General features: G+C 34.9%; 2 protein-coding genes and 1 long non-coding RNA gene across 3 annotated transcripts; 1 reads left to right on the forward strand and 2 right to left on the reverse strand.

Annotated features, from left to right (window-relative positions):
- Positions 1-1,917: 1,917 nt before the first annotated feature.
- Positions 1,918-3,257, reverse strand: LOC110863699. The gene is made up of 2 exons (XR_002549298.2): positions 3,114-3,257; positions 1,918-3,030 (listed from the first exon to the last, which is right to left on the reverse strand). It is a non-coding gene; the product is annotated as an uncharacterized LOC110863699 (long non-coding RNA).
- Positions 3,258-3,890: 633 nt separating this feature from the next.
- LOC110864513 (protein LTO1 homolog) lies at positions 3,891-6,644 on the reverse strand. The gene is made up of 2 exons (XM_022113598.2): positions 6,484-6,644; positions 3,891-4,488 (listed from the first exon to the last, which is right to left on the reverse strand). Exon 2 carries the CDS (start codon positions 4,478-4,480, stop codon positions 4,058-4,060), a length of 423 nt encoding a protein of 140 aa, XP_021969290.1. The 5' UTR covers positions 4,481-4,488; positions 6,484-6,644; the 3' UTR covers positions 3,891-4,057.
- A 6,637-nt stretch (positions 6,645-13,281) lies between these two features.
- LOC110864512 (mitogen-activated protein kinase 4) lies at positions 13,282-17,776 on the forward strand. The gene is made up of 6 exons (XM_022113597.2): positions 13,282-13,558; positions 14,171-14,300; positions 14,757-14,894; positions 15,213-15,545; positions 16,435-16,618; positions 17,310-17,776. Exons 1-6 carry the CDS (start codon positions 13,395-13,397, stop codon positions 17,480-17,482), a joined length of 1,122 nt encoding a protein of 373 aa, XP_021969289.1. The 5' UTR covers positions 13,282-13,394; the 3' UTR covers positions 17,483-17,776.
- Positions 17,777-18,283: the final 507 nt, after the last annotated feature.

Raw genomic sequence — 18,283 nt, forward strand, 5'->3', positions numbered from 1 at the left:
CCACCACCAATAATTGCTTAAAGTGCACGGTCGTGCGATTGGAAGAACGACCGTGCGACATCGAAAAAGCATAAAAACAGAACAGAACCATTCTATTAGTAACTCTGGAATTTTGGAGAGCTTTGCAGGCGATTTTGAGGCTCCGAAGGCTTCTGCTTTCACTTGGATTCAAGCCACATTGCCCGGTTTTGCTCATTTACTATCCGGATTCTTAATCTTGTGCTTGTTTATGGTTGGGTTTTCTAATCTTTCCATGTTTTTGTTAATCTTTCAAGCATTTAGATTAATATTTATGTATTATTGTAGCCTTTGGGCAAAAACACAACAATCCCTTGCTTGATTATAACCATTAGTATGTTAATCTATGTTTGTAATGAAATTTGGAAGTGTTTTCTATGATTATCTTTGATGATTAGTTTGCAACCTTGTTATTGATATTGATTTCTTGATTATAAGTAATTGTGTTGGATGATTGGTGCTTGGTTAGGTAAGATAGTTGAAAAATGAAGCTTATTTAATCATGTATTAGTAAACTTTTAATTTGGTTAACTAGCTTAACTTGGTTAAAATGTGGGCACCATGATACTCTAACGGGTTAGTGGTTTAATAAAATGTAATTATTGTTAATCAAGAAAGCTTGCCTTCACGGAAGGACTCTAACGGGTTAGATGGTGTTGTTATAAATTCTTGCCATGATTTGTTAGCTTAGTTAGTAGTTTCGGCCAAAATTGCTATCTTGGTGAATTCATGTGCAAGATTTGTAAAATGAACTCGGTTGTGATTTAATCTAGTTTATGCTTGTCTCGGTGGTTGCATTGTGTTTATCGGTGTTGCTTTCCTTGATTAAGTGAGGTTAGAAAACTCCTAACGGATGACTAACTTATTTTTAGGAGATTTTTGTAGACATTAATCAATTGCACGTTAAAGAACAATTTTAGGTGGTTAAAGTGTGTTTATCGTTTTAACTTTCCGAATGATTGTCATGTTAGGATTCCCGAAAGGGATACTAATTGTCTCAAAATGGAAAATTGACCGAATGCTTCTAATGCCAAAACTGACTTAGTTGACATGCTTTGGTTGTGTATTAAGCAAGGCTATTTATATACAATCTACTATGTTTTATAAGTATTTATTTAAAACCAAAACAACTTATGTTTTTACCGGTAATTTGGTGATAAAGGTCTAGTATTATTTCTCCGCCCATTTCCGTGGATCGATACTTGGTTCTTACCGATACTTTACTACATATATGACGGGGTACACTTACCCTTTCGTGTGTGTTTTGATGTAAGAGTAATAATCACTTTTATAAATTTAAAACCAATTCGTGTGTAATTTCATTGTAAAAATATGTACAGTCGCTCACGTACCATGTATATTAGGGTTTTTAAAGTTGGGAATCAGGATCTATCATTGAAGGATCGATCAAAGACACTCAAGGGCACTCGAAGTTCAAGCTTTTCACTTCTAATTCATCAAGATTCTCCATCCAATCATCGAATCAACCATGAATTCTGCATCTTTTCAAGTTTTTGCTGATTTTATGACCAAGATGAGCGGCTAAACTTTTGTGGGATATATTTGACATGGGTTAGGGTTTGTAAATTGTAATTGATAATCATTCGATAACCTCCGGAGTACTTAGTCGTTGGTTATCACAATTAGTTAATCAAAATTAACACCCATGTCTATGTAGGTAACGATTAAACACATAGTTGAAGTTAACTGTAAAACATGAAATCTGGAGGAACCATCTTTTCTCCTATTGATTTAAACCACAATTTTTATTTTTTAATTTAGATAATTCTGATAATCAAACAAACTGATTTTCCAATTATGTAATAGTTAATTAAACCTTAGCATCATAACACTTTCCACAATCCTCCTCTGGTTTGAAATCCGACTTACTCTAGCTACTAGTTTATTTCGGTTTTTGAGTATCACTAACGACAGACATCAGGAAACAGCCCGGATCACCAGCTAAGGCCCCTAAATGACCGTTCAGGGAAGCAGAGACAACCAGGAGGTTTGCCTAGAAGCAGCCACCCCTGAAAGAGTGCGTAATAGCTCACTGATCGAGCACTCTTGCGCCGAAGATGAACGGGGCTAAGCGATCTACCGAAGTTGTGGGATGTAAAAATACATCGGTAGGGGAGCGTTCCGCCTTAGAGTGAAGCAGCTGCAGGAAATAAGGGATTTATGGTCCTTTATAGATATAGAGAAGATATAGCATAGATATTTTGAATTCATCATTTATCACTTGGGGTAGGAACTATAGTATTTTATTGCTACAAGTGTGAATGATTGAAAATAATAAGACATGTATTTGGATATCCCTTGAACTCTGCAATATTTTGATTTGGCATCAATGATTGAAGGGAAGTTCCCGACACCCTTAGGGTAGTGGTTTTGGATGGTGGATTAGAGGTGGGTGACGTGACGCTAATGTGGAGGGTCATGGTGATTATAAGGTTCAGTGGCGTTGACCTATGAGTAGTGGCGGCTATGATGGTGTGCGGGGAGGACCTCCGCACAGGGCCCGGGATTTTGAGGGCACGTGTTGTTTTTAAAATCCGATATAGGCCCATTTACAAATATTTTTTATGGTTTAGAATTTAGCCCACTTGACATTAGGTTTATTGAGCCTATTACTAATTTGATTTAAGAAAAACAATAACAAAAGCACATTTTCTAAAGTTGGAAAAGGGTACATAAGTTCCAAATTTAATGATCTATCATACTAAACTACCTCCAAATCTAGTGCCTATTGAGTAAGTTTTGGTTAGACGTTCAAGTAGCCAAAAAAGATGTATATTAATTAGTACCTGAGAATGTAACACTAATCAGAGACTCAGACATCCTATAATAGCCAAACTTGATGATTTGTTTCATAATATTACACTTATGGAAAGGGGAAAAGCTTAACCTAGATGATTTGGAAAAAGAAAGAAGAAAACTTAACTCACAGCAGAATCCATTGATGAAGTCTAGCTTCTTCAAAATCGAACTGGCATACGCAGAGTGGATCATCTTCAAAACATCAAAATGCGGTTGGTTGGTTATTACTTACAGTGAGTGTTAAATTTTTTGAAACTATAACAAGATGTGGTTACCTCTTTCTTTTTCTTAATCGAGATGTTATAAAACAGCTTCTGTTCTGTTGGTTGGTGAATGAAATTGGGGAGTTTCTTTGAATGAAGAATATATCCGTTACAAAGGAAAGGTGCTTTTTTATTTTCAAATAAATATGACCGTTACAGAAGAAACGTTATTTGAAATTTCTTTTCAATAAAATAATTTATTTCTTAAAACTATGTATTTTTCTTATTAAGCAATTAATTACCGGGAATAATTTTTAAATAACCCTCCCTACTTCGTGCAATTTGCCATTAGAACTGAAGTCTTAAAAAAAATACAAATAACATAGAAAACTTTGTTTACATATAAATAGATATCAGTTTTTTTTATACATATATTTAAAAATATTGATAAATTAAAAAAAAAAAAAAAAAAAAAAAAAAAAAAAAAAACCCACATTTCTGAATACAATTTGAGAGGTTCTTACAATCATTCGATCCCCGGTTAAGAATTCATAAAACATAAATAATAAATAAAGTTTCATATCTTACCGACAACTACCACATTATGGGTTTCGGACAAGGGAGGATTTTGGTCGGGGCTTCAAACGTAATTTTTTATATGTATTGAGTCCGTTCCCCAATTTTTTTAACTTTCTACCCCTTATTTAAAAGTTCAAGATACGCTAATGGTTTTTGGGTATAGAAAAAGTCACGCATCTGTAATAAGATAAGGTAATGATTATATATGGAAGTTAAAAGATGTAATTTGAATAATGTTCACAAAGTTAAATAATATTTATTAGGCACAAATTTATGCGGTTCTCCACTTTTTCTACTAAAATTGGTTTTGTAACAACTAACAAAAATATAAAATAAAATTTTTTGTAACAAAAATTTATGCGGTTTCTACAAACAGCTCAACTCCTAATGCTATGCTATAACATAAAATAAAAATATAACAGTTGGTTTCGATGACCTCAAAACTGAATCTCATTAGGGTCCGAGGATTTTGGGTACCCGTTATACTCCAACTTCACATTCAGTGTTGCGCAAATAGCCCGAAACTTCAACCTTAATGACCCCATGATATCCGTTACAGACTCGATTTCCGGCTCCAAAATCGGATACTTAGACAACAACTCATCCATCTCTTTGATTTTCTTTTCAACTCTAGCTGAGTAGCAACTTGGCTCGACTCGAATCACAGCGTTCCAGACATCAATGCAGCCTCTGTAAAAGCCTAACTCTTCGCCGGTTGTGAACCCAGTTTTTAATCCAACTTCCCGTCCATCATCTTTTCCAGAAGCGAAGCCAGTTTCATAGCCTTCTTGAAAGCCTTCGTTTAAGTGGGTGTCTTCTAGATTTAGTGACTCGCCAAATATGTCGTCGGGAATATCCATATAGCCAACTATGAAGGGAATTAAGAAAAGAGAACCAAATGAGCAAAAACAGATTTGACACTAATCCAACTTTATTAATGATAATTGTAGAGGTGTCAAGACAAAACATGCAACTTTTTAAGTGTGGGTCAAAATGGGTTGGGCTAACCCACAAACACATTTTTGTCCATCTTACCAAACTGTATGCCCGGATATGATGGGTTAGCTCGAACGTGGTCAAACGCATATAGTTTTGAAAACAAAGCTAGAGTCAAATGGTACGAGTTGACCCGTTAACCGCCTTTTTGTACAATAATCAAACTACAACAAGAAAACACACAAAAACACTCTCCATAATTCTTAGTGTGGCTGTTACTTTAATTTGATTATCGGATTGTGATTCTGACTTTCAAGGCACAATAATCAATTTAAAAACACACATCCAAAGGCGGATCCAGGAACTTTTTCCAAAGGGTTCACTTTTTTAAATGTTCCAATTTCATATGTCCGAACATAAAAAAATTCGGGTCCGTTCGACAGTTCAGGTTGGGTGAGTTCCATCACATAATAAAGATACGATACAATAATGAAAAAAACATGGTCTTTACAAATAAAAAAACATATGGGACATCTAATATTTTTTATTTATTTATCATTTAATTTTTCGAGTATACAGTTATATATGTCGCTATGTATAATTATTATATTCATTAATTTTTTTTTTTTAAAAGGAAAAAGAACCGGTTTAAACTACGGGTGAATTCAATGGAGAGTTGCCGCGACAATGGCATATTTGGGAACAGAAGGTGATTAAAAGGGTGAAAGGATTGTGGTTTTTGTGCACCTTTCGAAGACAAGGGGTATCACTATTTATACACACATTCGAGTTTTGGTAAGTTCTTTGATTTGGGCGATTGTCTAAACTCGAATAGGCATGATTTACTACTTTGTTGTACTAAAGAAATTGGTATTGACTAATTTTCAGCATTTGAATCATATTTGTTGAAACATGAGCAACAGTCGTAACCAGGTTTCTGTCTTTCTCATTTAAGTATGCAGAAAACAATAGTGTGTAATGAACAGGCCTCCTCAAGTTTCAAAAGATCACAAAGTTACCAATCAACGATCATGAACCGAAACACACACAAACAAGCATCATTTTGTTGAAACTTCAAGGCTCAAAAACAAAGTTACTGAATTGAACATAATATTTATCTCACAATAGCAGATTCACACACATTAAACAGTAACATTATGAATCAAAGTATCAAAACTCATAGATTCAGCAATTAATTGAACAAAAAAAGCACAAGTTTTTAATAAAAACAAACATGAAAGAAATCAGCAATCAGTTCTTTCAATCTAAACCCTAGGTTTCCCAACCAGTTTGACACAGAATCAGATATTCATCAACGCAGAATCGGAGTATGTAATTACCAAACATCCCCTTGTTTATATTAAGGATTTGTGCCTTAAACTAGGGGTGGCAAATCACCCGAAACCCAACCTGAACCCAACATGAAAAAAAACAGGTCCAGGTTGACCTGTTTTAGAAAAAAATGATCGGGTTCAGGTTGACCCACATAAAAACGAGTTGACCCGTTAACCCGTTTAAGTATCTAAAAAATACTTTTATAAACTTTTTTTCCTGTTTTCCATTTTTCTGAAGGTACACTTGCAATTTCCAATCCATTTTCAAAAGTTTCCGAAAAAAAAAAAAAATCATATTACTCATTTTACAACCCAACAACCCGCTTATAACTTATAACTCGTCAACATGTAATTTATGACTCATTTAAAAAATGGGTTAAACAGGTTGTGACCCGAATTCATGTGTGTGCGGGTTAAGATTGAGATCTTTGACATGAATAATATTATGAGTTGGGTTCGGGTTGCACATTTCAACCCAACACGATTGACACCCCTCCCTTAAATACACAAGTCAAAACAAAATCACAATCCATACATGTATAGATATTAACAGGAATAAAACATACAGAGCATAAAACAAAATCAATCGATACCTGTTGTTGACTCTGAACGGATACTTGTTTATCGAATACTCTCAAGTCAAGTCTGAATAACAAGTATACTCTCAACTCAACACAGATATTTTGATTGTGGACCCAGTATTATTAGGTTTAATTTAGCTTGGGCTTGGGCTATCTAATTGGACTTGGGCTTTAATCAATGGTTTATTCGAGCACCCATAAAGAACACAAGATCGAAATCGGTTCAAATCCGAAATTGTAGAAACCGGTTTGGAAACCGATAAGAAAACCTGTCCATTTGTTTAATAAAATGTTGTTTTATTAGATTTTTAAAAAATTATAAAAAACAATTATTTTTATCCTAAAATCGTTCAGAAACTATAAAAAAAATACAAAATTCAAATTTTATTTTTTAATTTTTTTTGTCGTAAAAGCAATTAAAAAATGCACTCAAGAACCGGTTTGGAACCGAAACAAAACCAACCCAAAACGGGTCTTAAAAATCGGCCCAAAAAAATGGCCAAACCGGGGCAAAACCGAACTGAAACTGGTTTGGCCAAGAACCGGCCAATAAAACCAATTTGGGGCCGGTTTCGGTTCCTAAAAAACGATATGTTCATCTCTACTCTCTTAGTTTGTGAATAAAAGCCTTATATTTGCAATAATAAGCATGTGGGGTTAGCCTTAATGGGCCAACTTTAAATTGGGCATGCTAATATTGGGGTCATTTGGATCATGCATGGCACATTTGGTTTTGGTCCAATGAGGAAGGTATCTCTACAAGTCCCTCGGATAGCATATGATTAAATGTTAGCCACATTATGTTAGATTGATATAGTTTAGTGTTGACGATGAGTAACCCTACACAGGTTGTTAGTACTTTAACAAAACTGAGGTACAACATTATTACCTAAAATGCTAATAAATTATGCAAGACTGCTCATTGATTATAACATGATGTATTAGTCTAACATGAGCTAGCTAACACTACTCATGCTAGAATGAGGTGACTAGTAGAGATGTCCTTCTAGTTGGACCAAAACCCTTTTGGTCGTTGAAAAAACTATGCTCAATCTGGCGTGACCCCAACTAGGTGTGCTGCCCCTTGGACGCCACATGGGTCATCCCTTGGGCGCCGTCAAGGGGCCGGTTCACCCTTTGAACCCAGATGGATTAGGGGCTTCGCACCTTATAACCTTTTACCAGTAGTTTTTTTAAAATCAATTTGATGCCACTAAAATAACCAATAGTTAATTAATATGAAATAAGATAAGTAAATTTTTATTATCCTATAGTAATTTGACCTTGTAAAGAACTTTTCGGAATCCTTACTTGAGAGGTCGTAACAAATTTCTTTCTAATCGGAAGTAATAAAAGGAATATGTGATGTCCCGGTTAATAAAATTTTATTATTAGTTTTTTCTCCTAATGACTTACTTTTCATTGCTAGCAGGATTTGGGCCTTTATAAGTTGGTGGTGTAAGATCCCTCCCCTTATGGTGCTTTCGTTTTGGGACTTGCTTGAGATTCATGAGTTTGCTGGTATAAAGGGGCTGAAAAAAGACATCGTGAAATGTATTATAAGGGTGGGATGTTGGTGTATTTGGAGGGCTAGGAACGGACTGGTTTTCAACAACAATACGGCCAAGTTGGAAGATATCAAGTGCGAGATAAAGTCGATGGGGTTTTTATGGTTAAAAAGTAGAATGAAATCCTTCGTTGTTTCTTGGGATGAGTGGTGTAAATTTGTATTTATGTTTTTTTTTTTTTTTTGAACAACAACAAACAATCTTTATTCAATCAAACCGAAAAGAAAACAACACATAGCAAGATGCTATATGACGCAACTTTTCAAAGTCAAGTGTACAATCCAGAATTTTTAGACTACATCAAGGACAAAAAAAGAACACAATCTAGTGGGACTAATTATTCCATAAAAGTGAAATTCTTCCACTCGTTCCATGTTAACTCCGTGTTTTTTGCTCTAGTTCTTATCCAATCGAATGACTATTCTTTGATCTCATCCACAATCTTGTATTTATGTAATTGTTGTTTTCGGTTGGATGCCACCTTGTTTTGAGGTTCGTCTTGTGCTAATAAAGTTTTCCTTTTAAAAAATAAAAATGAGCCTGACTTTTATTAATGTAAAAACATCCCAGTTTAGTTTCATTAAATAAGGACCATGCTATTCACACACGGCCAAAATTATTTTCACACCTCAAAGCGCCCCGCTATGGCCAAAGAGGGGCGCTTTGGTGTAAAGTCAACAGACAAGGTCTGAACCGGTCAGACCTTGTCTGTTGCTTTACATCAAAGCGCCCCGCTTTGGCCTAAGCTGGGCGCTTTGGTTTTTTTTTTTTTTTTTTTTTTTTTTACATTTTGGGGCAAAGCGCCCCTCTTAGGTCAAAGCGCAGCGCTTAGGGTCTTTTTTTAATTTTTTAAAATTGTTTTTAATTCACAAACGCGTCGATAATAGCCTAAATTTTACGCTTTTTCCATTATACATCATTTTTTAATATATATGGACTATACTGCAAGTTTCGAATCAAATCGGTTACGTGTGATGTCGTATTCCATTATATCGTATCATTTTGATTTGAAAGCACAAGTACTCCTATGAGTAGTTTTATGTGTATCAGCCGCCTACCGTACATGTATATGACGTATTTTTTCATTAATTGTAGTATTATGATGTATATTGTCATTTTGGGTCGTACAAGTGCGTATTGAATCTGATTGGGTCGTGTCGGTGACATTCGGTTTTTAACGTGATGTAACGCATATATTGAACAAACACAGACGTACTTTTGGATTGTAAAAGAATTAACGTCAATATTATTAAACACATTTAACTTTTCGTTCAGTAGTGGAGAGTATGTATTTCGTATAGGAATTTTTGGGTATATACGTTTCCGACCCCCTAGTTTTATAGAAATTTTAGGTACGGTGACTTCCGCCCCCCAGTTAGAAATCTCAAGCTTCGCCACTAAAAGCACTTAACCATTATATAAACTTGAAGATTTCACTAAATAATGTTGGGATCTAATGCATTAAAAAGGTAGAGTAGCTTCAGCATCGACAAAATATTTTCCTGACAATGTCGTCGGGATAGGCCGTCGAAAAAAGTCGACTTGTCAGACAAAATTTCTTGTAGTGTCATTCATGGACCTCACCTCTACTATCTAGCTATCATCTTACTATATTAGTCAAATACTGCAAGTTTCGAATCAAATCGGTTACGTGTGATGTCGTATTCCATTATATCGTATCATTTTGATTTGAAAGCACAAGTACTCCTATGAGTAGTTTTATGTGTATCAGCCGCCTACCGGACATGTATATGACGTATTTTTTCATTAATTGTAGTATTATGATGTATATTGTCATTTTGGGTCGTACAAGTGCGTATTGAATCTGATTGGGTCGTGTCGGTGACATTCGGTTTTTAACGTGATGTAACGCATATATTGAACAAACACAGACGTACTTTTGGATTGTAAAAGAATTAACGTCAATATTATTAAACACATTTAACTTTTCGTTCAGTAGTGGAGAGTATGTATTTCGTATAGGAATTTTTGGGTATATACGTTTCCGACCCCCTAGTTTTATAGAAATTTTAGGTACGGTGACTTCCGCCCCCCAGTTAGAAATCTCAAGCTTCGCCACTAAAAGCACTTAACCATTATATAAACTTGAAGATTTCACTAAATAATGTTGGGATCTAATGCATTAAAAAGGTAGAGTAGCTTCAGCATCGACAAAATATTTTCCTGACAATGTCGTCGGGATAGGCCGTCGAAAAAAGTCGACTTGTCAGACAAAATTTCTTGTAGTGTCATTCATGGACCTCACCTCTACTATCTAGCTATCATCTTACTATATTAGTCAAATACTGCAAGTTTCGAATCAAATCGGTTACGTGTGATGTCGTATTCCATTATATCGTATCATTTTGATTTGAAAGCACAAGTACTCCTATGAGTAGTTTTATGTGTATCAGCCGCCTACCGGACATGTATATGACGTATTTTTTCATTAATTGTAGTATTATGATGTATATTGTCATTTTGGGTCGTACAAGTGCGTATTGAATCTGATTGGGTCGTGTCGGTGACATTCGGTTTTTAACGTGATGTAACGCATATATTGAACAAACACAGACGTACTTTTGGATTGTAAAAGAATTAACGTCAATATTATTAAACACATTTAACTTTTCGTTCAGTAGTGGAGAGTATGTATTTCGTATAGGAATTTTTGGGTATATACGTTTACCACTTCACCAAGTGTCTAACCATTGCCAACCCTTTTCAACATAGTTTAAACACTTATGACTGAATAACGTGGCACACTCTCATTGGTTAATTTTGAAGTTTACCACTTTCAAATGTCTAACCACTCCCTACACCCTAATGTATACTATATTTCATTGTGGCAAGTGGTATTGTGGAGCCCACAAGAACTGCTAAATTTATACTATAGCACGGATGGGACTAGTCAAAGAGTTGGAAAGGGTTGTACATGACAGTGAGATGCCTCAACAAATTAAATATTGAGATGAGACTTCACCTTTAGATATATGTGCACAAACAAATTAAATATTGTAAAATTTGGACCAAAAATGTAAAATTTGAACTTAAACGTAGACCAGTCACCAGTCAAAAATACGCCCAAAATGTAAAAAAAAAAAAAAAAAAAAAAAAAAAAAAAAAAAAAACCAAAGCGCCCAGCTTAGGCCAAAGCGGGGCGTTTTGAAAAAAAAAAATAAAACCAAAGCGCCCAGCTTAGGCCAAAGCGGGGCGCTTTGATGTAAAGTCAACAGACAAGGACTGAACCTGTCAGACCTTGTCTGTTGACTTTACACCAAAGCGCCCCTCTTTGGCCATAGCGGGGCGCTTTGAGGTGTTTAAATAGACCAAGAGTGTGTGCGAATAGATCAGACCTTAAATAATACAAGGTAGGTGTGGATAGAGGACATCGATAAATTATCAAAGAAGTCAACAAACAAAATCATTTTTATATACACCAACCATGACGGTTTAACTACGCACACGTACGATATTTTATATAAAAAACACGGTTGTATAATTGAAATAGTTTGCTTATAAAGTTTGAGAAATCTAACAACTCCTCTTATATTAATCCAAAGACTTGTTCTTAGTTTGGAAACGACATCGTCTAAGAAAAGTTGGCTCCTTTTCCCACAAACATAAGCTAAGCCTTTTGAAACTTTTGACTTCAATATTGAAGATGGAAGTTCTCACCTCACATTCAAAAGCTATAATAATTGCCCCTAGAAAAAATGTCATGTTCTTCAAACAAAACTATGGTCTAGACTTACCACCACCTAGCCGCCAAAATTTACTTTGTAAAAAATGAGTTTTTGAAAAAGGATAGAGAGTTGAAATTCTTAATATCTCATGATTTCTTTTTACAAAAATAATAAAAATTACATCGGTGATTCTTGTGGTATATCACTTTTACGTTTTTGGTCTTTAACTATGAGAAGTTACGGATTTAATCCTTATTGTTTGTCAACTCGTAACACATACGGTTCTTGACATTAACAGACGTCAAACATTTAGGTCAATTTTTTATGAAATACTAAAATACCTTTTCGACTAAAAAGGAAAAAATAAAATAAAAACATAATGGTTGGACCCACTAAGCATAAAAACAAAGAAAAAAAACCAACCCCTCCCCTCCTCTTCTTTGCCATGAACTTGCCACCCTTCTTCTCTTCAACGTATCCCTTTCTTCAATGGATTCCAAACAAAAACATAAATTATTGAAGGCTTAATTGTCTTCTCCGCTAGGTAAAACCAGTTCCTCTCATTCCTCTAGCTAATTTCTTACCTAGAAGGGTAAAATCAGGATGAAAAGGAATGGGAGAAGCAAGGTTAATAAAAAATTAACGGTGATCAGTGTATTTATAGAAATGACTCCGCCAAAAAATTTTAATGGTTTAGTTGGAACCAAGCTACCAATTATCGTCATCTTCACATAGTCCAATCAAAACAATACCGGTTAAGTTAATTGTGATTTTTCATACTTAGTAACCAAAATAATAAAACCAACACACCATATTGACCATCGGCATCATATAACTATTGTAAAAAAAAAAAAAAATTAATATGTTAAAAGAATTATGACAACGCGATTAGGTGTCTCTTGTGTTTTTTTAATATATGTAAAAAAAAGTTTTTTTTTAATATATGTTATAAGAAATTTTATATTGGTTTAATCTTGCTAATCTCTTTGCATTTTCCTTTTTCCTCTTTCGTTTTGCATATTTATCGCATCTTCAATCCAACCTAAAAACCCCTTAGAATTCATTATTAAATTCGGTATTAATACTGTTATTTACCGAAAAATACCGGTACCGATACCGTTTTTTACTGATACCGAAATTCACAAAATCTATTACCGGTACCGTTTATGATCGATACGGTAACGGTATTTTGGTAAAAAAAAATCTCATCCCTTATGGCAAGGGTCGGACTAGATTTGTTAAACTCGATAGGTAAACCTTTTTCTTCTTATACCGGATTTTCAAACAAAAAATCACAGATTATACTCCACACAAACACCATAACAATAAGTGTTGAGAAGGTGAATTTAGGAAACAAATAATAATATAATTCTTGAATGAATCTAAGAAAGTAGGAAAAAGACATATCCATGTAATGTAATCCATAAAGTTACTATTTTTAACAGTTGAAGAAAATCAATCATCCACATTTTAACAACAGGTGTGAAGTCTGAGACCACACACATTCAAGAAAAACATATATAAATAAAAAGGTAAAATCTTTCACGGGTTTTACACGTTGTTCCAGTTCGAAAGTCTCTCTCTACATAAACCCTCTAGTCAAACAAAAACATATCCACACCTCAAATCTAGGTTTTATCCAGAGAGAGAAAGTAGAGAGAGAGAAGCTATGGAGACGAATAATACAGGGGGGGATCAGGGTAATATTAAAGGAGTGGCTACACATGGTGGTCGTTATGTTCAGTATAATGTGTACGGTAATCTTTTTGAGGTTTCTAGGAAGTATGTTCCTCCGATCCGGCCGGTTGGTCGAGGAGCTTACGGTATTGTATGGTAAGAAACAACAACCCCAACCCAACCCAACCCAATCTTTTTATTATCTTGTGATTGGTGTTTTGATCTGTTTTTTCTTTGGGGTAACAAGTGATTTCTGGAATTAGTGTAAAAGATCACAAGGGTGGGTCTTATTGTGATCTAATGATTGATCTAGTTAGTTCGGTCTTGATTGAGCTACCTCATAATTGTTTTGTGATTGCTGACTGACTGGTTTGTTGAGATTCATAGGATAATTTTGTTTCGTGTGTTTGGGCCGGAAATGCTGAATTTGGTATTGTAAATTGTGATGAATTTGTTAATTTAGATGTGGTCTAGTCTAGGGATGGAATGGCATTGAAAATTTTTTACTTTCAATTATATTGATGATTCTATGGTTCTCAGGTGTAGTAGTGATTATTCTTCTCATTGAATCGTCGAGATGTTTGGATCATAGTTCTTTGTGTTTTGTCCCATGAGTGTGCCTTTGAAACTTTGAGGTAGAATTTGTTGGATTTAGGGTTTGGTTGGATGTGCGTTTTGTATGCGAGTCAAGTGACTACTTACATGCTTCTCTCATTATGATAAATTGATAATATTTTGACCTAAATAATTTTTTTTGGCTTGCTCTAGTGCGGCGACGAATGCAGAGACACGTGAAGAAGTTGCCATCAAGAAAATTGGGAATGCATTTGATAACAGGATAGATGCCAAAAGGACTCTAAGAGAGATTAAGCTTCTTAGACACATGGATCATGAAAATGTGAGTTTCGTTTAATCAATTTTCTCTAGTTGGTTGACTTTGTATAAAATGTTGATTCAACTCTCGTGTCGTGTGTGCATAATAGCATCTAAAAACATATGCCAATTTTAGAAAATAAACTAAATGATATATTGGTGTGGAATTGTTTATCTGTCATACTATACATGTTTTATGTTTATGTGCGCATGAGAATTATCAGTCATTTTCCGCATGTCTCTGAAAAGCGCAACAAATACGTTTTTGATAAGTTTTAAGTTAAAGTTTGTTTAAGATTTTGAATAGTCAAACAATACAACTTTCATGTAACATAGAGATCGGTCAACTATAAAAGTTGATTGATATTTCAAAGATAACTTTAATTTATTATGTTGTTATCGTGCCTTTGATCCTCTGAATTATTATGATTTTGATGCATGGTGTTGTGGTCGGTTTTGCGATGAACCTCAACTTTCACAGGTGATTGCAATCAAAGATATAATACGGCCTCCACAAAAGGAAAACTTCAATGATGTTTACATTGTTTATGAGTTAATGGACACCGATCTTCATCAGATTATACGTTCTAACCAACCTCTGGCTGATGATCACTGTCGGGTTTGACTTCATTCTCTTAACCTAAATTTCTCATATCTTTCGAGTTCGTCTCAACGATTTAATTTCTTCAAAACTCAAAATTCTTCTTAATCATCATTCTTGAGAAATAGAAGAAAAAAACACACGTGCATACCACAGTTTGCAAAATTTGAGTCGTATTGGACAATCGAGTATGTTTGTTTAAAACCGCTCATTGTTGCATAGTGTAGTGTCTCTTTTGATTCTATGTAGTATTTTCTTTACTAAATTGGCCCGTAAATGGGCGAAAATTACCATCTATTACTTAGTTTCTATGATGGGACCTTTGATTCTATGCAGTATTTTCTTTACCAAATACTACGAGGACTCAAATATGTTCATTCGGCACACGTCTTGCATCGTGATCTAAAACCAAGCAACTTGCTTCTCAACGCAAACTGCGACCTAAAAATCGGGGATTTTGGGCTCGCAAGAACAACTTCTGAAACAGACTTCATGACTGAATATGTTGTTACTCGCTGGTACCGAGCCCCTGAGTTGCTCTTAAATTGTTCAGAGTACACCGCAGCTATCGACATCTGGTCTGTTGGTTGCATTCTTGGTGAAATCATGACTCGACAACCACTTTTTCCAGGCAAAGATTATGTTCATCAGCTCAGACTTATCACGGAGGTAACTGTTTCTTGTTGCGTTTAGCATTTCAACATGATTTATTTAGGGGTGTGTACAAATTGATCCAAACTGACGAAAATAACACATCTAATTGTGTTGGAACTAGGGACGGGATTGGTACAGTACCCGTACTCGTACCGAAAAGACAGGTATTGAATTTGAACAAAACTTGGTACCAAAACCGTACCGAATATATTGGAACGGTACAGGTATTTCGGTACAGTACCAACTTTGGTACCACTTTGTTTTTATTTTAGTTTTTGAGCACTCGTACAGGTACTAAATAGGTAAAATCGGCACGAATACCGATATAGTACGAGTACTAATACGATACGGGTTCCAAATAGGTAAAATCAATACGAGTACCATAATACGAAATAAAACATACTATAAAAAAGCTTTTAAGGTTCTATATAAAAGTCGGTACTAGTACCTCTTCTTACCTGTACCGATATCGAAAGTACCGCATACGGAAATCAATAAAACTGGGTACAACACATGTACCGGATATGGAAAATTGATACAGGTACGGGTACGAGTACGGGTACGGGTATTTGGGATAAAATGCCCATCACTAGTTGGAACCGACAAAACACGGTTTTGTTTTTGGTTCCATTGGTTTAGAAGATCGGGTTCTGGCTTTGATCCAGAAACAGTTAAATTTAAAAAAAATGGGAAAAATAATAATCAAGACTAAAAGTTTGCAGCCTTGAAGACTTTATATGAGAAACGATGATTTTGTAGGAAAATATAAATGCTCTTACAGTAACACTTTACATGCTTCTAAAAAATTTGGTTATTTTGACCCTAAATAGTCAGAATCAGATTTTTGCCGATGGATTATTAAAATGCGGTTTGACCTTCTGTTTGTTACTGTTAATTTGTTTAGCTCATAGGCTCACCAGACGATGCAAGTCTTGGATTTCTTAGAAGTGATAACGCAAGAAGATACGTTAGACAACTTCCTCAGTATCCAAGGCAACAATTCGCTGCTAGATTTCCTAATACATCTCCTGGAGCTGTAGATTTACTGGAAAAAATGCTCGTATTTGACCCAAATAGGCGTATTACAGGTATCGTGTTTTAAGTGTTATTTTTTAACCGCAAATTTGTTCTTTTTATGACTTGTGAGGTCTAAAGAAGCTATTTTTAAACTTCAAAATTGATGTCAGTAAACTTTAGTATTTACCGTAAGTCAGGTGCGACTCGGTATATACATGTGCGTTGAAAAAAATAAAAATTATATGTATATTATATCAAATGACAAAAACCTAAAATCCAGCTATTTAAAAAAAATAAAAATTGCAGCTATTTAATGGCGCATAGCGACAGACCTAAAATGCAGCTATTTAAAAAAAATAAAAATTATATGTATATTATATCAAAATACCCTGGTATATACGGTATTTTACATGTATATTTAACAAAAACCTAAAATCCAGCTATTTTAAAGCTATATTTAATCGCTATTTATATTTGAAAAAATAAATTGAAATCCTGCTATATATGGCTACATACCCTGTAGCGACCTTTGACCTCTATGCTACGCTATTCGCTATGGCGACCGCTATTGACAACTGTTGATCTGTTGAATATGTCGTTCGTTGCTAGATGTGGTACTTGTTTTGCACCTTGCTTGAAACCGGTTACTAAAATCTGAGTTTGTCCTATATTTTTACTCTCAGTGAATTTGATCTCTCTGCATAATATACGTATAAATATAATTAAGATAATCATGAATTTACTTTTTTTGTTGAACTGCAGTTGAGGAGGCGCTGAGTCACCCATACTTAGCACCCCTACACGAGATCAACGAGGAGCCAGTGTGCCCTCAGCCTTTTAATTTCGACTTCGAGCAGCCATCATGCACCGAAGAACATATCAAAGAGTTGATATGGAGGGAGTCTGTTAAATTCAATCCAGACCCCGCTCATTGAGGAGGTATGTATGTGTGTGTAGTTGATGTATACGATTTAGAGATTGTGACATGATCCTAGAATTTCCTCCTATTATGTTCTTTCAATACAAAATAAAGGCAAAGGGCATATTGGGTTTTTTACTTGCATCTTTTGTGACATTTCTTTTCTTGTAATATTCAAATGGTCTTTCAAGAGAATTTACCATCGCTGCTTCTGTTCTCGAGTTTAACTGCCAGTTACTTGTTGGTTTACTTCTCATATTTGTAAACGCTACTTGGTTGATTTATTCGTTTGTTACTACTTTTTGTTGCCTATAAATGAACATGCTGGATCAGCAAATTCACAGTCATCTTCAAGTGTAAGAGTATGTGAAATGTATACTTGTAATGAAGTAAGACCATGATAATCCCCTTTGGTAGTTTCAACAACAATTGAGTGGTCGATTACGCAAACTTCAACATAAAACCAAGAGCCACACCGAGCGGTGGGTCTCAAGGCTAGCTTTGACGGATGAATCTATACTCGCTGAGTTATCCGTTCTCAAAGCACCTTGTGTACTTCATATTGCAAATTGACCAGAAAAGCTTGAAGGGGTTGTGGTTAGAATGGTGATTGGTTTACAACTTAATGAGATATTAAAAGATGTCAACTCTATGGCCATGATTATTTTGCTAATGATATCATGTTGTGGAAGAAAAATTCAAACTAATCTATTGGTAGATTTGACAAACTTGATATAAAATTAAGAGTAAACTTCCGTTTTGCTCCCTGTGGTTTGGTCACTTTAACGGTTTTGCTCCAAACCTTTAAAAATAGCCA

Source organism: Helianthus annuus, chromosome 13 (assembly GCF_002127325.2).
Source record: "Helianthus annuus cultivar XRQ/B chromosome 13, HanXRQr2.0-SUNRISE, whole genome shotgun sequence".
Taxonomy (NCBI): Eukaryota; Viridiplantae; Streptophyta; class Magnoliopsida; order Asterales; family Asteraceae; genus Helianthus; species Helianthus annuus.

Bases quoted from the DNA above. Each gene is read 5' to 3' on its own strand.
- LOC110864513 (XM_022113598.2), bottom strand. From the start codon at position 4,480: ATGGATATTCCCGACGACATATTTGGCGAGTCACTAAATCTAGAAGAC.
- LOC110864512 (XM_022113597.2), top strand. From the start codon at position 13,395: ATGGAGACGAATAATACAGGGGGGGATCAGGGTAATATTAAAGGAGTG. The intron at 14,895-15,212 runs GTTTGACTTCAT...GATTCTATGCAG, and splicing joins TGGCTGATGATCACTGTCGG to TATTTTCTTTACCAAATACT. The intron at 16,619-17,309 runs GTATCGTGTTTT...GTTGAACTGCAG, and splicing joins CCCAAATAGGCGTATTACAG to TTGAGGAGGCGCTGAGTCAC.